This window comes from Monodon monoceros, unplaced genomic scaffold, assembly GCF_005190385.1.
Source record: "Monodon monoceros isolate NGI ecotype Baffin Bay Population unplaced genomic scaffold, NGI_Narwhal_1 Super_Scaffold_5, whole genome shotgun sequence".
Taxonomy (NCBI): Eukaryota; Metazoa; Chordata; class Mammalia; order Artiodactyla; family Monodontidae; genus Monodon; species Monodon monoceros.
In genome coordinates, this window is record NW_021703782.1 from 76,627,863 (window position 1) to 76,644,488 (window position 16,626).

The following is a 16,626-nucleotide window of genomic DNA, read 5'->3' on the forward strand; positions in this document are numbered from 1 at the left end:
CCCCGACGATGATTGGCTATTCCGCCGATGACCGGGGGGGAGGAGCCAGCGGAGAACCGAAAGCGTTGGGTACGGCGAGCGCACAGGGTCCTGAAACGTTGCGTGCGCACTCAGGACCCCGCCCCGCTTTAGCGGCTGGTTGCAGGTCCTCCTCCCGCCTGAGGGGGCAGACCCGATTCCTACGTGATGCGGGCGGTACCTGCCTAGAGGGGTCACACTGAGGGGCGGACTCACGTCGAGAGGAGGGGTTACAATTACTGGTGGAGTCACTCTGAGAGGTGGGGTCTCACCGCGTAGGAGGAATACACAAAGGAGGGGTGTCGCCCTGAGGGATTCTGGTACACACTGATGGTGGCAGTGCCATACTGAGGAGAGGTCTCACTGAAAAAGAGAGGCGTCTCCGAGGGGAACGGCTCCTTGAAGGGCGGGGTTTTGCCAAGGGGTGGGATCTTGCGCAAAGAGGGGCTTCCCTACAGGTGGAGGCTTCTCTTTTGAGAGAGAGGGGCATTTGGACGAAATAGTAAGAGTAGGGTACAGGCTGGGTGGTCGCTTGACAGAGGCTCTGGAATCTGAACTTTTTTCAAGGGAGGCGGGATGGAGTGAGAAGGAGTCGGGGACACACCCGGAATGGGCTGGCCAAGGGCTCACTACAGCTCCGGGGCATCACAATCGCCCGAGAAGGTAGAAAGTGTCAGGGAGTCCAGAGGTTTAAGGTGTAAAGGTCGAGAACTGGGAAATGGGCAGGCTGGGCCAGGGCAGAGGCTGAGAAGGCGGGTAGGTTGCTGGGCTACCTCCGACTGTAGTTGGGCCAGAGTGGTCTACTTTTCTGCCCTGCCGGTCCTTGGAGCCCAGGAATCTGGCGGCTTCCGGAGCCAGACCCTCAACCGACAGTGACCTGAGGGAGGGAGGGGAGAAAGGATTCCCAGGGCAGCTAAAAGACATTTGAGCTGCGCGTACGCACAATCAGCCCTGAACTCCCTTCAGTTATTCAGCTCAGGCCTGAACTTATTTGACCCCGACGTCGCAGACCCACTCGCCTAGGGCGTCCCGGCTTCGGGTTGCGGGGTGCGCACCTGAGGGGGCGTGGCCGCTGCCCGGAGGCCGGGCTCGAAGGAGTTAAGCAGAGGCCCGGCTCAGCCCCGCCCCGGCAGGCCGCGGAGCCTGAGCCCCAGCGGCGAAGCTGAACAGCCGCCGCCCGCCCGCCTCCGCCTGTGGGGAGCCCGCCCGCCTGCCCGCCGGCGCCCGGGAGCGCCACCGCCACCGCCCGGCCCAGGCCCAGGCCCTGTCCCAGGCCCTGCGCGGAGCGGAGCGGAGCGGCGTCCACCCGGGCCCAGCAAGCCGGCGCGGCGGGGGCGGGCCCAGGATCTTCGGCGTATCTTCCATTCTCCTGGGCGGGAGCGGGAGAGGGAGCGGGAGCCCCTGCGCCCCTGATCGGGCTGGGCCCGCTCCCATGGCGAGCGCGGCCTGCCCGGGCCCCGGGGACCCTGCCATGTGAGGCAGGCCCCGGGCTGGGGGCCCGGCCATGGCCGGGGAACGGCCCCCACTACGGGGCCCAGGGCCCGGGCCCGGAGAGGCGCCGGGGGAGGGTCCTCCGGGGCCCGGGGGCGCGGGCGGAGGCCCGGGCCGGGGCCGCCCCTCCTCCTACCGGGCTCTCCGCAGCGCCGTGTCCAGCCTGGCGCGCGTGGACGATTTCCACTGCGCCGAGAAGATCGGGGCCGGCTTCTTCTCTGAGGTCTACAAGGTAGGACCAGCAGAGAGGGCAGAGGGGCGGGACCGAGACTTCGACGCCAGGCTGAAACTAGGGGGCCCGGACCCTGGCGACCCGCCCGACCTGCGCGGGACTCGCCATCCCCTGCTGCCCCCAGGTTCGACACCGACAGTCAGGGCAAGTCATGGTGCTGAAAATGAACAGGCTCCCCAGTAACCGGGGAAACACGCTGCGGGAGGTGCAGCTGATGAACCGGCTCCGGCACCCCAACATTCTAAGGTGAGCGGCCCCAGCCGCTTGCTGGGAAGCTTGCTGGGGGATAGGGGAAAGATCCCGCGGGAAAAGTGGGAACTGCGGAGCGGCCGGGGCTCTTACAGCCTACACTGCTATCTTTCCCATCCTCTTCCAGGTTCATGGGGGTCTGTGTGCACCAAGGGCAGCTGCACGCTCTTACAGAGGTGAGGATGGGCCAGGAAGGGGGGGGCTCCACCACAACCACCACCAAGGGGAGAGAGAGTCAGCGGCCTGGTGCGTCTACAGAGGAGTAATGAGAGGCAACAGGACCCGGGGGAGGCTTCCCTGAACTTCCCTTCAGGCAAACCACAAATAAAAGGCCTCAGCTGGTTCCAGTCCTTTTTATCCTTTAGAAGGGTGCTGTCCAACAGATCTTTCTGCAGTGATAAAAATGTTCTGTAGCTGTGCTGTCCAAAACCATAGCCACTAGCCACATGTGGCTAAGGAGCACTGGAAATGTGGCTAGTGTGACAGGAACGGAATGTTTAATTTTATTTAAACTTAATAATTTAAATTTAAATAGGTGCACCTGTGTGGGACATGCTAGCCTTAGGATATGAATGGGGGACCCTAGGGCACAGACTCACCCTCTTGACTTTTGTGATCCTCCTGAGTGTCCCCAGGCTTATAAGTGGGAGACCTAGAGGACAGACTGAAACTTTGATATCCATTCCCCTTCTCCTACCCCTATGTCCCAGTATATGAATGGGGGGACCCTGGAACAGCTGCTCAGCTCCCCCGAACCCCTATCCTGGCCTGTCAGGCTCCGCCTGGCTTTGGACATCGCCAGTGGCCTGCGGTACCTGCATGCCAAAGGTGTATTCCACCGAGACCTCACATCCAAGGTAGGCTGGCCAGGTGGGTGGAGGCATGAAAGGGGATTTGAGATTAGATTGTAACTAGCCCGTGGGTATTGGAATGCGGATAATAGACAGCATTAGGATGTTGGGGCAGCAAGACACTGGAGAATGGGGGACTGGGGTGAGGGGAGTGCTCTGAGGGACTGGGTACCATGCTGTGTTTGGAGTGACGGATGATGTTGCAAGATTGGTGTGCGTTGGAAAACTGGGATATCAGAGAGGGTTGGGGTTATTCTGGAGTGACAGGTCCTTGGGGTGCATTTTGGGAGATCAGAGAACAGAAGGTAATGGGTATGTGGGGATGCTATATGTATATGTCAGAACTGTCTGATCCGGCGGGAAGACCGAGGCTTCACAGCTGTTGTGGGCGACTTTGGGCTGGCTGAAAAGATTCCTGTGTATAGGTGAGGTGAATGCCCCATCCCCCTAAATCTCCCAGATGCCCCTTATCTAAGTGAAGCCCACAGGGACATTTCCCTTGGGGTAGCGAGGGGGCTGACCTCATCCCCTTTTGTTTGGGGAGGGTGTCTGAGTAGGATGTTCCTGACCACTCTGCCCCTGCCCCTGCAGGGAAGGGGCAAGGAAGGAGCCGTTGGCTGTGGTGGGTTCCCCATACTGGATGGCTCCAGAGGTGTTGCGGGGTGAGCTGTATGATGAGAAGGTAAGATATCAATCCTTCAGATCCCCAAGGCCTTCCAGAGACCCTTGAGATACTCTTATAAGGCTCCATCCCAAGTTCCTCAGCAACCCTACCAGATATTCAGAAGACCCCCAAGATCCCCTTTACCCCTCACACCCCTTCCAACACATGAAAACTGTCAAGACTCCCCCAAATTCTGACGTATTCTGACAAAATTCTTACATGAAACTGTCAGTGCCTCCCCCTGACACTCGCTCCTACCCCTAGGCCGACGTCTTTGCCTTTGGGATTGTCCTCTGTGAGCTCATCGCACGAGTACCTGCGGACCCTGACTACCTACCCCGTACTGAGGTGAATGATGCGTCCAGGTTTAAAAGGAGGAACTCCAGACTAGGCACATCATAACCAGGGAGGGTTCCCTGGAGGTTGAGGTCCTGACTGGGGGACAGGAGGAGAACTTGAGGAAGGCTGACTTGGAGGCCCCTCCTCTCTGTCCCCACAGGACTTCGGCCTGGATGTGCCTGCTTTCCGAACCCTGGTAGGGGATGACTGCCCACTGCCCTTCCTGCTCCTGGCCATCCACTGCTGCAGTGTAAGAGCCTCACTCCCTCCCTGTCCCCACCCCCACCCACCATCTGACAAGGCCAGCCAGCCCAGATGACAGGAGGAAACTCAGGGACCCTCTTCTGGAGCACTGAGTGAAGCTGCCCGTCTCTCCCCATCAGATGGAACCTAGCACTCGTGCTCCCTTCACTGAAATCACCCAGCACCTGGAATGGATCCTGGAGCAGCTGCCTGAGCCAGCCCCCCTCCTCAGGGCTCCCCTGGCACACAGTCAGGGTAAGTGAGCACAACTGGGGTCCTTTTGCCTCTCTCTTCCTTAGAACTCAGAATCGTCCGGGGAGACCAAGTGTTTTTATTAGTTGAGGAGCCTGGGGGCGGGAGTGGGGTGAGAGGCCATCTCAGAGAAGATAGTTTTCTAATTCTAGAGCCTGAGGGAGGGGAACAAGGAAAGAAGAGGTAAAGGGGGCTGGAGGGGACATCTCCCCCTTTCCAAAGCACCCTGTGGGATGCCCTTTTCTCAGCTCTAGTCCCACCAGCCTCCTGGTGAATAATGAGACCCTCAGGGAACTATGATCAATGCTGAGAACAGTGACCACAGACTTCTCTGTCTACAGGGTCTGTTCCAAGAGGGGGCCCCTCTGCCACACTTCCCAGGCCAGACCCTCGGCTCTCCCGAAGCCGGTCAGACCTCTTCCTGCCCCCATCGCCAGAATCGCTCCCCAACTGGGGGGACAATCTGACTCGAGTCAACCCCTTTTCACTACGGGAAGACCTCAGAGGTGGCAAGATCAAGCTCCTGGACACACCCAGCAAGCCAGTTGCCCCCCTACCCCTTGTACCACCATCACCAGTGCCCTCCACCCAGCTGCCCTTGGTGACCACTCCAGAGACCTTGGTCCAGCCTGGGACACCTGCCCGCCGCTGCCGCTCACTACCATCATCCCCTGAACTTCCCCGACGTATGGAAACAGCACTGCCAGGTCCTGGCCCTCCTGCTGTGGGCCCCTCGGCTGAAGAGAAGATGGAGTGTGAGGGCAGTAGCCCTGAGCCAGAAGCCCCAGGACCAGCTCCCCAGCTGCCCCTGGCCGTGGCCACAGACAACTTCATCAGCACTTGTTCCTCAGCCTCCCAGCCCTGGTCCCCTAGATCAGGAGCCCCCCTTAACAACAACCCCCCAGCCGTGGTGGTGAACTCCCCACAAGGCTGGGCTGGGGAGCCCTGGAACCGGGCCCAGCATAGCCTGCCCCGTGCAGCAGCCCTGGAGCGGACAGAACCCTCGCCGCCCCCGTCAGCCCCCCGGGAGTCCGAGGAGGGGCTGCCCTGCCCTGGCTGCTGCCTCAGCCCCTTCAGCTTTGGCTTCCTGTCCATGTGCCCCCGCCCCACACCAGCTGTGGCCCGCTACCGCAATCTGAACTGCGAGGCGGGCAGTCTCCTCTGCCACCGGGGGCACCATGCCAAGCCACCCACAACCAGCCTGCAGCTGCCTGGGGCACGCTCTTAGCAGTGGGGCCTGTGGTCTCCGGCCTCCACCCTTGGCCTTCAGGATGCCCTGTGAGGACAGAGCGCACATGCTGGACTGTGCCAGCCCCGGATGGGCTGAGCAGCTCTTCTCCCTGTAGAGGGGAACCTCGGCATGGACATGAGGAACAGAACATTTCCTTTGCATCCCCTGAGCTTGCTCTCCCGTGGGGATCACTGAACCAGACAAAGCGTTGCCGACACACGAGACTAACACGTGCAAATTATTTAAAAATATTTCAATAAAACTGCCTGGCTGGCTCCGGGCTGCCCCTATCCGCTCAGCCCATGCGCCCTCCCCACCCATTCCACTATGGGAGGTTTTGGGGGAGGCCAAAATCTCTTCTAGAAACTGCTTCACACTTTCCCTGGGAACAGTCCAGTTTCTGGGACAGGATCTCTATTGGCAGCAGGCTTGCCTAGAAATGTTGGGCATGGATCAGCCCTTGGCCAGGCACTGTCCAGGCAGAGTGAGGACACGCTGGAGGGTGGTGGATCTTAGGACCTGCAGGCTACAGCTTAGGCTCTTGTTGGCGTGAGTATCTGGAGGATTAAAGCATCAGGGAGCTCCACAGTTGACTGTCCCTAAGAACCCTCATCCAGCTCACCCCATCTCCTCCCCAGCTCCCTGGACAGCCACATAGCCAGCCTCCCCTGCCCAGCACCCCCTTACATAAGCACAGCCTGGAGGCTGTGGACATGGCTGTCACTTACAGGAACAAGTTTTCCCCCTGGCCTCTGGGCCCCTGCCCTGAGACCCTCTGCCCCCGGACTCCCACGCCTCAGTCCCATCCCCGACACTTACCCAGCTCAGTGCAAAGAGGGGTCCGCATCTGGATACCTGAAAGCTTCCAGCTCACAGATGGAGGGAAGAGAAGAATAACAGTACTCTGTCTTCAGACTTGGCTGCCTCTCGCCATCTACCTTGGTACATCTTTGCCTTTGACTATAAAACCTAAAGGGTGGTGATGTAGCACTGGGATAAGTTCTGGCCCCCTCCTATCCCATCCTCCCTTCTCTTGCCCTGCACAAACCTAACCCAAGTCCTAACTCACCCTGCCTACCTAAAGCCGTGTGTGGGATGGTTCAGGTACAGGTGTCTGGACCCCAACCCGAAGAGGCTAGAGGACCAGGGAGGGAAAAAAGTCACCCAAGGTCCTAAAGATGGAAACTCCAGTTAGGTAACTACCCTGTTTCAGGGTCCCTGGGGTTGATTCTCAAAGTTACCCCATTGCTTCCTTTCTCACTTCCCTGGGGCAACTCTGGTATACCAAGTGGCCTTGACTAAAAAAGTACAACCTCAGTTTGGGTAGCCTTGTCTGGGCTGAGAAGTTAGAAGGCCGGGGTTCTTTATCAGCTGTGAAGCCCTAGCTAAATCCTCAAGTTATCCCCCTGAGAGAAAGATGACATAGGTCCCAAACTGGTAATTTTTTTTTTTTTTTTAATCACGTGCCAGGGATGGCTAGGTACTGGGGATAGAATAGAAAGCAAGCCTGCCTGTTATTAATCAAATAGAAGAAGTGGACAAATGGGCAATTATAACATTGATTTGTGAAAAAGTTTTGAGAGTAGGACCTGGAGGGAGATCTCATTACTGTGTCTTTATGAAGGGATTATAGAGGATTTTTGTTCCCCAAAAGTCCTAACAAACTTACCCATTGTATCTTGTATCATCACTCCCCGGCCAGAACTTATTTCTGACGTCAATCCAGTATGATTCAGCTGAACCACCTTGTGCCAACACCTTACGTAAGCTTCTGGCATAAGTCTGAAGGGAGATTCGGAGAGACCAGAGGTGTGTGAGGAGTGATGGGAAATATTGGAATAGGAGGAGGGAGGGGGTGTCAGGAGGAGGGCACCTGGGCTGATGGAAGAAAATGAACACTAGAGAGGCTATGAGCTTTGGCAAGAGGACTGTGCCCGACCTTGGTGCGTGACATCGGCTCATCGGTGACCATCCCCGCATCCTTCAAGTGCCACCCTGCAGATGCAGGCTGACCCTTCAGTTCACATGCGTGCGTGTGCGCACGCGCACGCACACACACACACGCTGGGTAAGAATTTCTGCCAGCCTTTGAAGAAGAGTCATTCTGTGGGCTGTTCTGGTCACAAGGAACCAATCCCTACAATCCAGCCCACCAGGTATGGAACCTGTCTGCCTGAGAGGCCATGAGAGTCAAAGAACCTGTTCAGCAGCCCAGAGCTGACCAGAAAGCTGAGATGAGAAACAGGTTAACGTAAAGATGGCTCGTTAAGTTTCAACTCTCACGCCAACCCTAATCAGTTAATAGGGCCATCTGGAGCACTATGCTGAGAAGCTGCATGGAAAAGGGACGCACGCCCTGTGTGCGCTGCCATCCCTGATTGATGACATGTGTCCCTTTACCCAACAATACCCATACCGTCTTTGAATAGGGGTTTTCTTACTCCATATAAATAAGAATTCTCGCTGATTTTGGCCAGTTCAGAGGACAGAGATTTACAATGGCTTTGGCTCTCCTCCCAACTTCTCTTAGTAATTGAGATGTAAAAGCAACTCCTCTCATTCGGTATCCATCCCAAGGGACAGCAGGAATCTAAAAAGCAGAAAGAGCGTGACAGCACTGCCCAGACCCAGGAGGGAGATCTCAACACTTGGGATGAAGCAAATACTCAACAATCTGGTTGCTAACAATGTTCCCTGGGGTCGAACCTCAGTGCCTTCACTGACTTCTGGTCCTTAATCTTTGCAATCTTTCTTTCTTGCCTCCCCTGGAAATGCCATATCTGTGCATACTTAGTAAAATCCTTTAACATTCAACAACTTTACTCCTTAAAATATAGGAGGCTTATTTGAAAAGGACTGGTGGTACTATCCCCAATTTCTGAACAATTGCCGTTTACTCCCCCATTTTGGCTAACTTCACCTGGGCCCCCGACAAACAAGTGTTCAATAGGCCTCCCATTCATCTCATTGGCTCCCTAAAGCATTTCTCACTGCATATTCAAACTTTCCCACACTCCTCAAGCGGCTAGCCACCACCTTCCCCTCCACTCTTCCATAAGTAGACAACCTTGCTGTCTGCTTTGCTGAAATTCAGACACTTGACGTGTGAACTCTCTCCATTTTCCTCCTCTCCACCTCAAAATTTGTCTCTTCTCTGTTCCTCTTTTCCTGACTATCTGTCAGAAATAAACCACCTCTTTCTTTAACATCCCGCACCCCAGTCTATGCTCCTGATCCCAACCCACCTCCCTCCGTTGCTTCGTCCCATCTGTCCTGCCTCCATCACTCAAAAGTCATTCCTTCTCCTCCAGCTCCCTCTCTTCTGTCTACTTTTTCTCATCCCCACCCAGCTACCGCCTTAGGTTACTGTCTAACAGCAACTTAAAGGAATAAAAAGAAGTCGGTGTGGCCAAATGGACGAGGGCGAGGGGACAAGCAGCATGCTGAAAGGTAGGCAGGGGCCTTGGAGGCCAGGTTGAGGATTTTTTTTATTTTTATATTATGAGCAAGAGAAAGTCAAGGTAGGGTTTTACACTGAAGCATTTTGTACTCTGGTTGTATCCCAAGTGCCTGGGTACAGTGCTAGACATATAGTATGTATTCCATAACTTTTGATGTAATTAATTAAGTGAAATGACATGATCTTAACTGGGATGACATGGTCAGATTTTTGTTTTTAAAGAATTACTCTGGCTGCAACATGAAAAGTGGATTTGGAGGGGGGATGTTTAGGAAAAACATTCAGCAAGCTGTTGCAATTATCCTTGCAAGACATGAAGATGGGGGAAAATGCAAATGGATATACAGACTTGATCAAAAATAGAGGGTGCTCCTCTCTGACAGAGGAGGGCATCTGCCGAGAGTGAGAGAGAGGGTAGTAGGGTACAGAGAGCCAGCCGACCACTGCAGATTTGCCAAGGCAGGCAGTGCTGGGGCCCCAGCTGAAGTTGAGGCTAGAGATTTGTGGCACGAAGCAGAATGACTGCACAGCTTGTCAGCCCTGGGTGCAGGCATGTGCATTCATCCAGGACAATGGAGCCAAGGAGTGAGTGGGGTGGCTGAAGTGACGGGCCCCCAAATCCAAGATGGGTAGAGAGAGAAGTGAAGACAGGTGATGGCTGATGGGAAGGGAGGAAACAGGGGAGCCAGCAGGTTGGAGGCCTCCGTGAGGTTGAAGAAGAAGTGTGTGGAAAGCCTATAGAGGGCCAGTTGTGGTCAGAGCGAAGACCCGAAGCCATCCTTTCAGCGGAAGAGCAGTTTGGGATGCTGAGGTCTAGGGTTCAGCTGTGGGGAAGGAGGGGGCAGCACTGTCATGGAACTGAGGCTTGTAGAGAATGAGAAGGTTAAAGAAATGAGGGCTGGGGGTGTCTGTACATAACCTCTCTGTTTTAAGCCTTGGGGGAGTAGCCAGATGCCCCTGAGCTAGACAGAGCCTAACCTCTAGACAACCAGTCCATGGACATTCCAGTCCCCTTGGGCTGGGGACCCTGCCTCAACCTCAGCCAACTTTGGCAGACCTTCTATGTGTCCCCCTCCCTCATCCCCACACACGGGCTGGACTCCTCCTTTCAAAAGGGATGAGCATTCCACCCTAATTCCCTGTCCTACAACATCCCTGCCCACCTCATTACGAGAGCTTCAGCTGCCTTGCCCCAGCCCCAGACTGTACCTCATCCATCATTAATTCTTAATCTTTTGGGGAATCTCAGATGTAGAGAGAATTAATTAAAGCTACAGGTCCTCTTTTTAGAAAAACATGCAAACAATCAATTTCACATCCAAATTCAGGGGGTTCCCAGATCCTTGACACTGATGTCAAGCCAAGTGAGCCCTGAGTTTGCTGCTCTGGACAGTGTCATTTGCACTGCTGGCTACCACCCTCTTCTCCCCTCCAGGGTCAGCCTTAGAGCTGGGTGAGCCCTCCCTAAAACCAGTATGCAGCTAGATCCTTTGCCCTGTTGGCCCAGGCTGCACAGGTCATGTCGGCCAGCACTCTGGTTCATTACCCCTTTCCTGAACAACTCAGTTCAGGCTTAATAGATAGATAGACCCCTCACTTCAATCCATCCTTCATGGCAGGTCCTACCATCTCCCCTTTCCCAGAGCAGATACCTGGTGAGGGGCATGTGAAGAAGGGCTTCAGTGTGTCCTGCACGCTGCTCAGCCTCTGCTCCAAGTTCATCCTTTGTATCTCCTTATTTCTCAAGGCCTCTTTTGTCTTCTCCCCATCTGACTGGCAGGCCTGCAACTGCTCTTTGGTAGCCTGGCCTACCTTCTGTTCCACCTGTAGTCTTTCCTGACTCTGGGCCAGCTCCGTCCTGGACCCCTGCAAATCCTCTTCCCTCTGCCCCAGCTGGGTTATCTTTTGGTGCAGCTGCTGCCTCAGGGTGCTGTTAGTGGCTTCCAGAACCCTGTTCATCTGCTGGAGCTGCTGAGACACCTGGAAATCTGTTTGGCCATAAAGAGAGATTTGGAGGACATCTTCAGCCATGCTCTAGTGCCCTGAGGCTTCAGCATCAGTCCTTTTGCTGCTTCTTGCAACTTTCTGCATAACAGGCTGGAATGGAATATAAGATCTGACTGCCTGAAGCTTAAGGAGGTACTGGATTAGGTGAGGACAATTTAGGAAGTCACCGCACTCTGAAACAGACCCGGCTGGAAGCCAGACGAAAGCTGAGGGTGTGGTGGTAGTGATTCCGGGCCCTGCTGAGGCAGGGCAGCTGTTGGGGAGAGTGGGGGAGAACGTTGTCTGGGGGAAATGGGAAATGGGGGGCAGCCATACTCACAGTGCACTCCCAGGCAGATGGCAGCCACCCCTAACAGCAGGCAGGTGAGGAGCAGGCCCAGGAGGAGGTACTGCATGTAGGATGCTTGGCCTTAGGGAGACAGTGGGTTGGGGGGCAGTGAGCCCCACGAAAGTTGATAGACTGAGGGGTGTGGGTGGAGGAGATTCACAGGAAAGAGCATCCCGCAGAGGACTTGGAGCACGCGTGGTGGTTTCTGTCTGGCAGAGTTTCCGCAGGTGGAGGAGGTAAGGTGTTCCCGAATAAGGGCTGGGGATTGTTACCGGTAACGACTGAGGGGCACTACCTGGTAGGACGGGGAACTAAATCTCAGACGGAGACCGGAGAAGTGGGTACGTGAATGGGGACCATAGTAAGGGGGAAGGGGGCAGACGATCTGGGTCGATGCGTCGGAAAGATCTCTCTAAGGATGAGGGTGAAAGCGGCAGGGGAGGGTGTCACGGGGCTGCCCGGGCTGACTGGAGGGCTGCGCCCCAGGCTCAATCCGTGGGCCAGACCTGCACACCGCGTGGCCCAGCACCACCTCCCGCGGGGACCGGTGCCAGCACCTGACTCCGCGACCACCGCGGGGGGCCTGGTGGGGGAGGGCTGCCCAGCCCGAGGCCGCGCCCCGCCCCCACTCGCTGGCCCGAGAAGAGCTGGGCAGCGGGTGGCGCGCGCGGGGCGGGGAGGACCGGGTACTTACAGGCGAGAATCCGCCCGGCAGCTGGTGACGTCACGGGGCTCCAGGCGGCAGTTGGCTGCTCCGACTGGACCCCTGCGGAAGGGATCGACTCCAGTTTGAAGGTGGGAAAGCCAGGAAATACCCCTTCTCCCCACCCTACTCACCCCCTCCACCGCGCCGAGACCCCAGTCTGTCCTAAGGTGCCTTCTGCCACTGCTCTGGGACACCCTTAGCGCTCTCCGGAGTTCCGTATCTCCCCTGGGACTCTCGTGTCCCTCCTGGGTCTTACCTTATCCTTTCCCTGGGGACCCTCTATCGCCCTCCTGGGTCTCCCTTTATCTTTTACTCTGGGGTCCCTCATCTGTCTGCCAAAACCCTCTCCCCGGGAGTGCTCTCCCCCCTCCCCCCTCCCCTCTCTTCTCTCTCCCGGGACTCCCCATTTCCCACGCGCGCTCAGCTCCCCAACAGGGCTGCCCTGATCCCTCCGTAGAGCCCTAGCTCCCCACCGGGATCTCCACCTTACCCCCTGGGAGCTTTATTCTTCCTTAGCTCCCATAATTGGTGCTCATTCTCTTCCTGAGAATCCCCAGCCTTTCTCCAAGGGTATTGTCCTCCCAAGAATGCTGTGGACTCCCCAGCGCAAGACACAGTCCCCCATAAACACACATCCCTTGGGCTCTCCAGACCTGCTTTGTCCCCTAATCCAGCGGAAGCCAAGCTTGAGGGTCCTCCTGGGCCTGGGGGCACTTGAACATTCTCATAGGTGAGTTCTCCGTCTTCATCAGCCTCTGGGTCTGGAGAGGAGAGAAAAGGTGGCGTCAGGATTGGGGTCTCTGGGGTGGGGGTGGGGTCTTCAAGGAGGATGGAGATGCAGAATCAAGGAGACACCTTATCCACCCTTACCTTGTCCTAGGCGGCTGGAGATGCTCTTCTTCAGGGGAGCCTTCACAAATCGCAGGTCTGCGTAGGTGATGGCCTCAGCCATGGTCCTGAGCACCTCTGCTCCCACTCGCCTCTCTCCTCTTCCACCGGCTCCAGGCTTCCTTGCCACTCTCCCCTCTGTCCCTTCACACTCTTAGGCTCTGTGTTTCCTCCGTGACTGCACAGCTTAGTGCTCTGCCCTTTAACTTCCAGTCACAAAAGAGGAAGATGTGACCCAGTCTCAGACAGATGGGTTCAGTGAAGCAGACGGCATCCCTGAGCCCTGGCCAGAGGGGCAGGGGAGGGGAACCTGAGGTCCAGAGCATGGGGTTCAGGGCTGGGGGGTGTCACAGAACCAATACTCAGGCCTGTCCCTGTGTCTTGTCTGTGCTCCTCCTTCATACATCCCAGACCCACCTTGACAGTGCTGGGCTCCGAACGCCCACCCTCATCAACTACCCTGATTTGCTCCACGCTTCTTTCCTGGCTGCCCAGTCCATGGGCTTTCTGTGTGCAGTCGGAGCTCTTTTGTGCTCAACTGACCAAAGAGGATCTCCCTAATCGTTGCTCCAGGGTGGGGCTTCATCCTCCCCATCAGATTGAGGGGTCCTAGTGTGGAGCCCTACCTCCTCCTCATCCTGAGGTTCCCAGTAGATATGAGTTCCCAGAAGGGGGGTCCCTGACTTGGTGGGACTTTTCTCTCCATCAGTTTGGGGGCTTTCAGGGTGGGCCCGGCTCCCCTTCTACTGTAGTGCTACAGAGCTGCTGAGAATCCCACACACAGAGAAGTTCTCAGTCCAAAGCCTTTCCTGGGAATGAGGCAACACTTTGGAGGATGCAGAGCATCTGGGACCAAACTGACTGTCCTGTGTAAACGCCCCCAGACTCTCGCTTCACAGCCTTTCCCTGGCCTCCTCCACCTTTGTTGCCCTAATGATCACACCTATGGCCAGTCAGCCTCTTCCTTGTCCCATCCTGCCTTCTGGCAGACTGACGTGACCCCTGTGTTCCAGTATCTGAGCCAAACCCAGCAAGCTGAGTCCAAGAGGCAGAAGCTCTGGGAAAGCCCGGGCTGAGGGTGAGGGTGAGGGACACCACAGTTTGTGTGCCTCTGGAAAAACCTTCAGCACTGACTATTCATGCACCTTGTTGGGGGTCAGGGAGCAGATGAGCAAAGGACTTGCATGGGGATGAAGATGGACTGCAGCTTCTCAGAGGGGAGGCAAAGAGCAGGGCTGGGTTCTGAGCGGGCAGACTCTGGACCAGCCAAGGTTTTGCTTTCTTCTTGGTTCGGTTTTGGCTTCTCTTGTACTTTCCTAGTAAAATTCTTTCGTTAACAAGTCCCTCAGGTGGACCTAGAGTCTGTCATACAGAGTGAAGTAAGTCAGAAAGAGAAAAACCAATACCGTATGCTAACACATATATATGGAATCTAAAAAAAAAAAATGGTTCTGAAGAACCTAGGGGCAGGACAGGAATAAAGACGCAGACGTAGAGAATGGACTTGAGGACACGGGGAGGAGGAATGGTAAGCTGGGACGAAGTGAGAGAGTGGCATGGACATATATACACTACCAAATGTAAAATGGATAGCTAGTGGGAAGCAGCCATATAGCACAGGGAGATCAGCTCCGGTGCTTTGTGACCACCTAGAGGGGTGGGATAAGGAGGGTGGGAGGGAGGCGCAAGAGGGAGGAGATATGGGGACATATGTATAGGTATAGCTGATTCACTTTGTTATACAGCAGAAACTAACTGTCCCTTTACTCCCAGCCCCAGTGAAAAAGGGGGCATTTGTGGAGGAAGACCAGGGACTGAGAGGCCTGGCTGATGGAGAAGAGGAAACGGGGGGAGGGTGTGCGTGCTGAGCAGAGGTGCAGAGTGCTCCCTAAAGTTCTTTTTATCAGAATGTGATCCCCCAAGGGCTCACTGCGGGTGAGAAGAGGCTGGGGCAAGACAAGGTATGGAGGTGGGAAAAACCCACCCTGAGTCGGTGACATCCTCCCCCTCAGAACCCTTCCCCCAACCCGCAGCTGCAGGGAGGAAAAAGGAAGGAGAAAGAGGTCCTCCCCCCATGCTAGCAGCTCGCAGTGTACGGTTAGTGGTGTGTGGAGGGGTGATAGGCCTATGGGTCTGATGAGAGCTCTGCCCAACAGTGTCATCCAGCCTGCCCAGAAAAAGTGCCCACTGACACAGAAGAACACATTTGTCACCTGAGAAACGTGTCGGGGGGAGAGGCAGACATCCACATGGGTGTGAGTGTGCAAGCATGCACCCGCATCCCCAGGTGTCTGCAGTCTGTTGGGGCATCTGTGAGAAGCGAGCATCTCTGCCCAAGCCTGCCTGGAGGGTTAAGCATGGAGGATTCTGGGGCCTGAAGGGTGCATGTGATGGCTGTGGTTTTTTTCCATGACGGGAAATGACAGGTCATTTTCATAAGTCTTAAAAGGTCATGGGGACAGAGTCCATAAGTATATCCTTTTGAAGGCTCACTCTTTTCTAGGGTGTCCCTGCAGCTGTTAACCGTCCCTGCTTGATTAAAGTTTCCAACACCCCAGCCCCCTCTCCCAGACAGTGAGAGTGGTGTGTGCTGATGACTCCCTGGGGGCCTCAGGGGCCTGTGAGAGTGAGTGGGAGTGCATAGAGCAGCTGGTGGCAGGAGTGAGGGGGCGTGGTCAGGGTACTGGTACCTGTGATGCACAGGGCATGGGGTGTAGGGACAGCGTGTGTGTAAATCAATTGCAGGAACACTTGCAGGAATTCTGTAAACTGGAGATAATGTCCCAGTTTTCAGAACCCATGTGCAACAGGGCCTGGATGCCAGGTAAAATGCCAAAAACAATCTTCAAATGAGTATGTGCTCAAAAAAGGAATCAATGGGCATGCTGCCTAACTCGACCCTTGGGGAGGCTTTAGGAGGGAGGGTGCCCAAATGGGACTGGATGAGCTAAACTGCACGCCCACAATGCCTTGGATGTCTTAGGCCAGCCGGTCTGTGTTTCTGTCCTCTTTAGCTCTTTTGGTGATGGATACACATCTCCTTATGACACTCTGCATTCCCTCAGTCCTAGACCATCGTGTGGCCTTCTTTTGTGAAGAAGATATGAGAGCAGAGTACGTCTCCTTCCCCATGTGTGCCACATGGGGTCTTTGCGATATTGACATGTACATTTCCTTTCGAGGCTGGACATCAGAAAGGACAGCTGTAACTCTGAGCTGCACCTCACCTACCCAAATGTCAGGAATGCCTGGGGGCTTCTCAGAGCTGAGGGGCCAGTGCTGTACATTTCAGCTTTTCCAGGATCATAATTTCATCTGAGATCCTAGAGAACAAACACCAAAGCCCATTTCTTGCCCTCTCCTGACCCCTCCATGCTTATTTCAGGGAGTGGTTCTACAGTAAACAAGAGGAGGGAGCCCAGCTATGAGGGCCTCGGGAAAGAATGTGCTGTATGGAAACGGTCTTATCTAAGGACTTCCCTGGTAGTCCAGTGGCTAAGACTCCACACTCCTGATGCAGCAGACCCAGGTTCGATCCCTGCTCACAGAACTAGATACCTCATGCCGCAACTAATATACCTGGTGCAGTGAAGTAAATTTTTTTTTTTTTTTTAAAAAGGGGCTCATCTGTATAAACTTTCGTGAAGTCCAGCCAACATCAGGAAGT

The 16,626-nt window shown here is 55.5% G+C and overlaps 2 protein-coding genes across 3 annotated transcripts; one reads left to right on the forward strand and one right to left on the reverse strand.

Moving 5' to 3' along the window:
- The first annotated feature begins 246 nt into the window (after positions 1-246).
- On the forward strand, positions 247-5,846 carry TESK1 (testis associated actin remodelling kinase 1). Of its 2 annotated transcripts, XM_029202842.1 has the most exons (10): positions 247-1,741; positions 1,866-1,987; positions 2,118-2,166; positions 2,701-2,847; positions 3,184-3,266; positions 3,433-3,523; positions 3,770-3,853; positions 4,005-4,094; positions 4,228-4,342; positions 4,681-5,846. In XM_029202842.1, the coding sequence occupies exons 1-10, from the start codon at positions 1,523-1,525 to the stop codon at positions 5,565-5,567; spliced, it is 1,887 nt and encodes a 628-aa protein (XP_029058675.1). In that variant the 5' UTR covers positions 247-1,522; the 3' UTR covers positions 5,568-5,846. The 2 variants fall into 2 exon arrangements, with proteins under 2 accessions (XP_029058675.1, XP_029058676.1); XM_029202843.1 differs by lacking the exons at positions 247-1,741; positions 1,866-1,987; positions 2,118-2,166; positions 3,184-3,266 and having other exon boundaries at positions 2,708-2,847.
- A 25-nt stretch (positions 5,847-5,871) lies between these two features.
- On the reverse strand, positions 5,872-14,319 carry CD72 (CD72 molecule). The gene is made up of 9 exons (XM_029202845.1): positions 12,942-14,319; positions 12,725-12,832; positions 12,060-12,131; positions 11,357-11,446; positions 10,683-11,018; positions 8,012-8,160; positions 7,240-7,352; positions 6,390-6,539; positions 5,872-6,127 (listed from the first exon to the last, which is right to left on the reverse strand). Exons 1-8 carry the CDS (start codon positions 13,021-13,023, stop codon positions 6,395-6,397), a joined length of 1,095 nt encoding a protein of 364 aa, XP_029058678.1. The 5' UTR covers positions 13,024-14,319; the 3' UTR covers positions 5,872-6,127; positions 6,390-6,394.
- Positions 14,320-16,626: the final 2,307 nt, after the last annotated feature.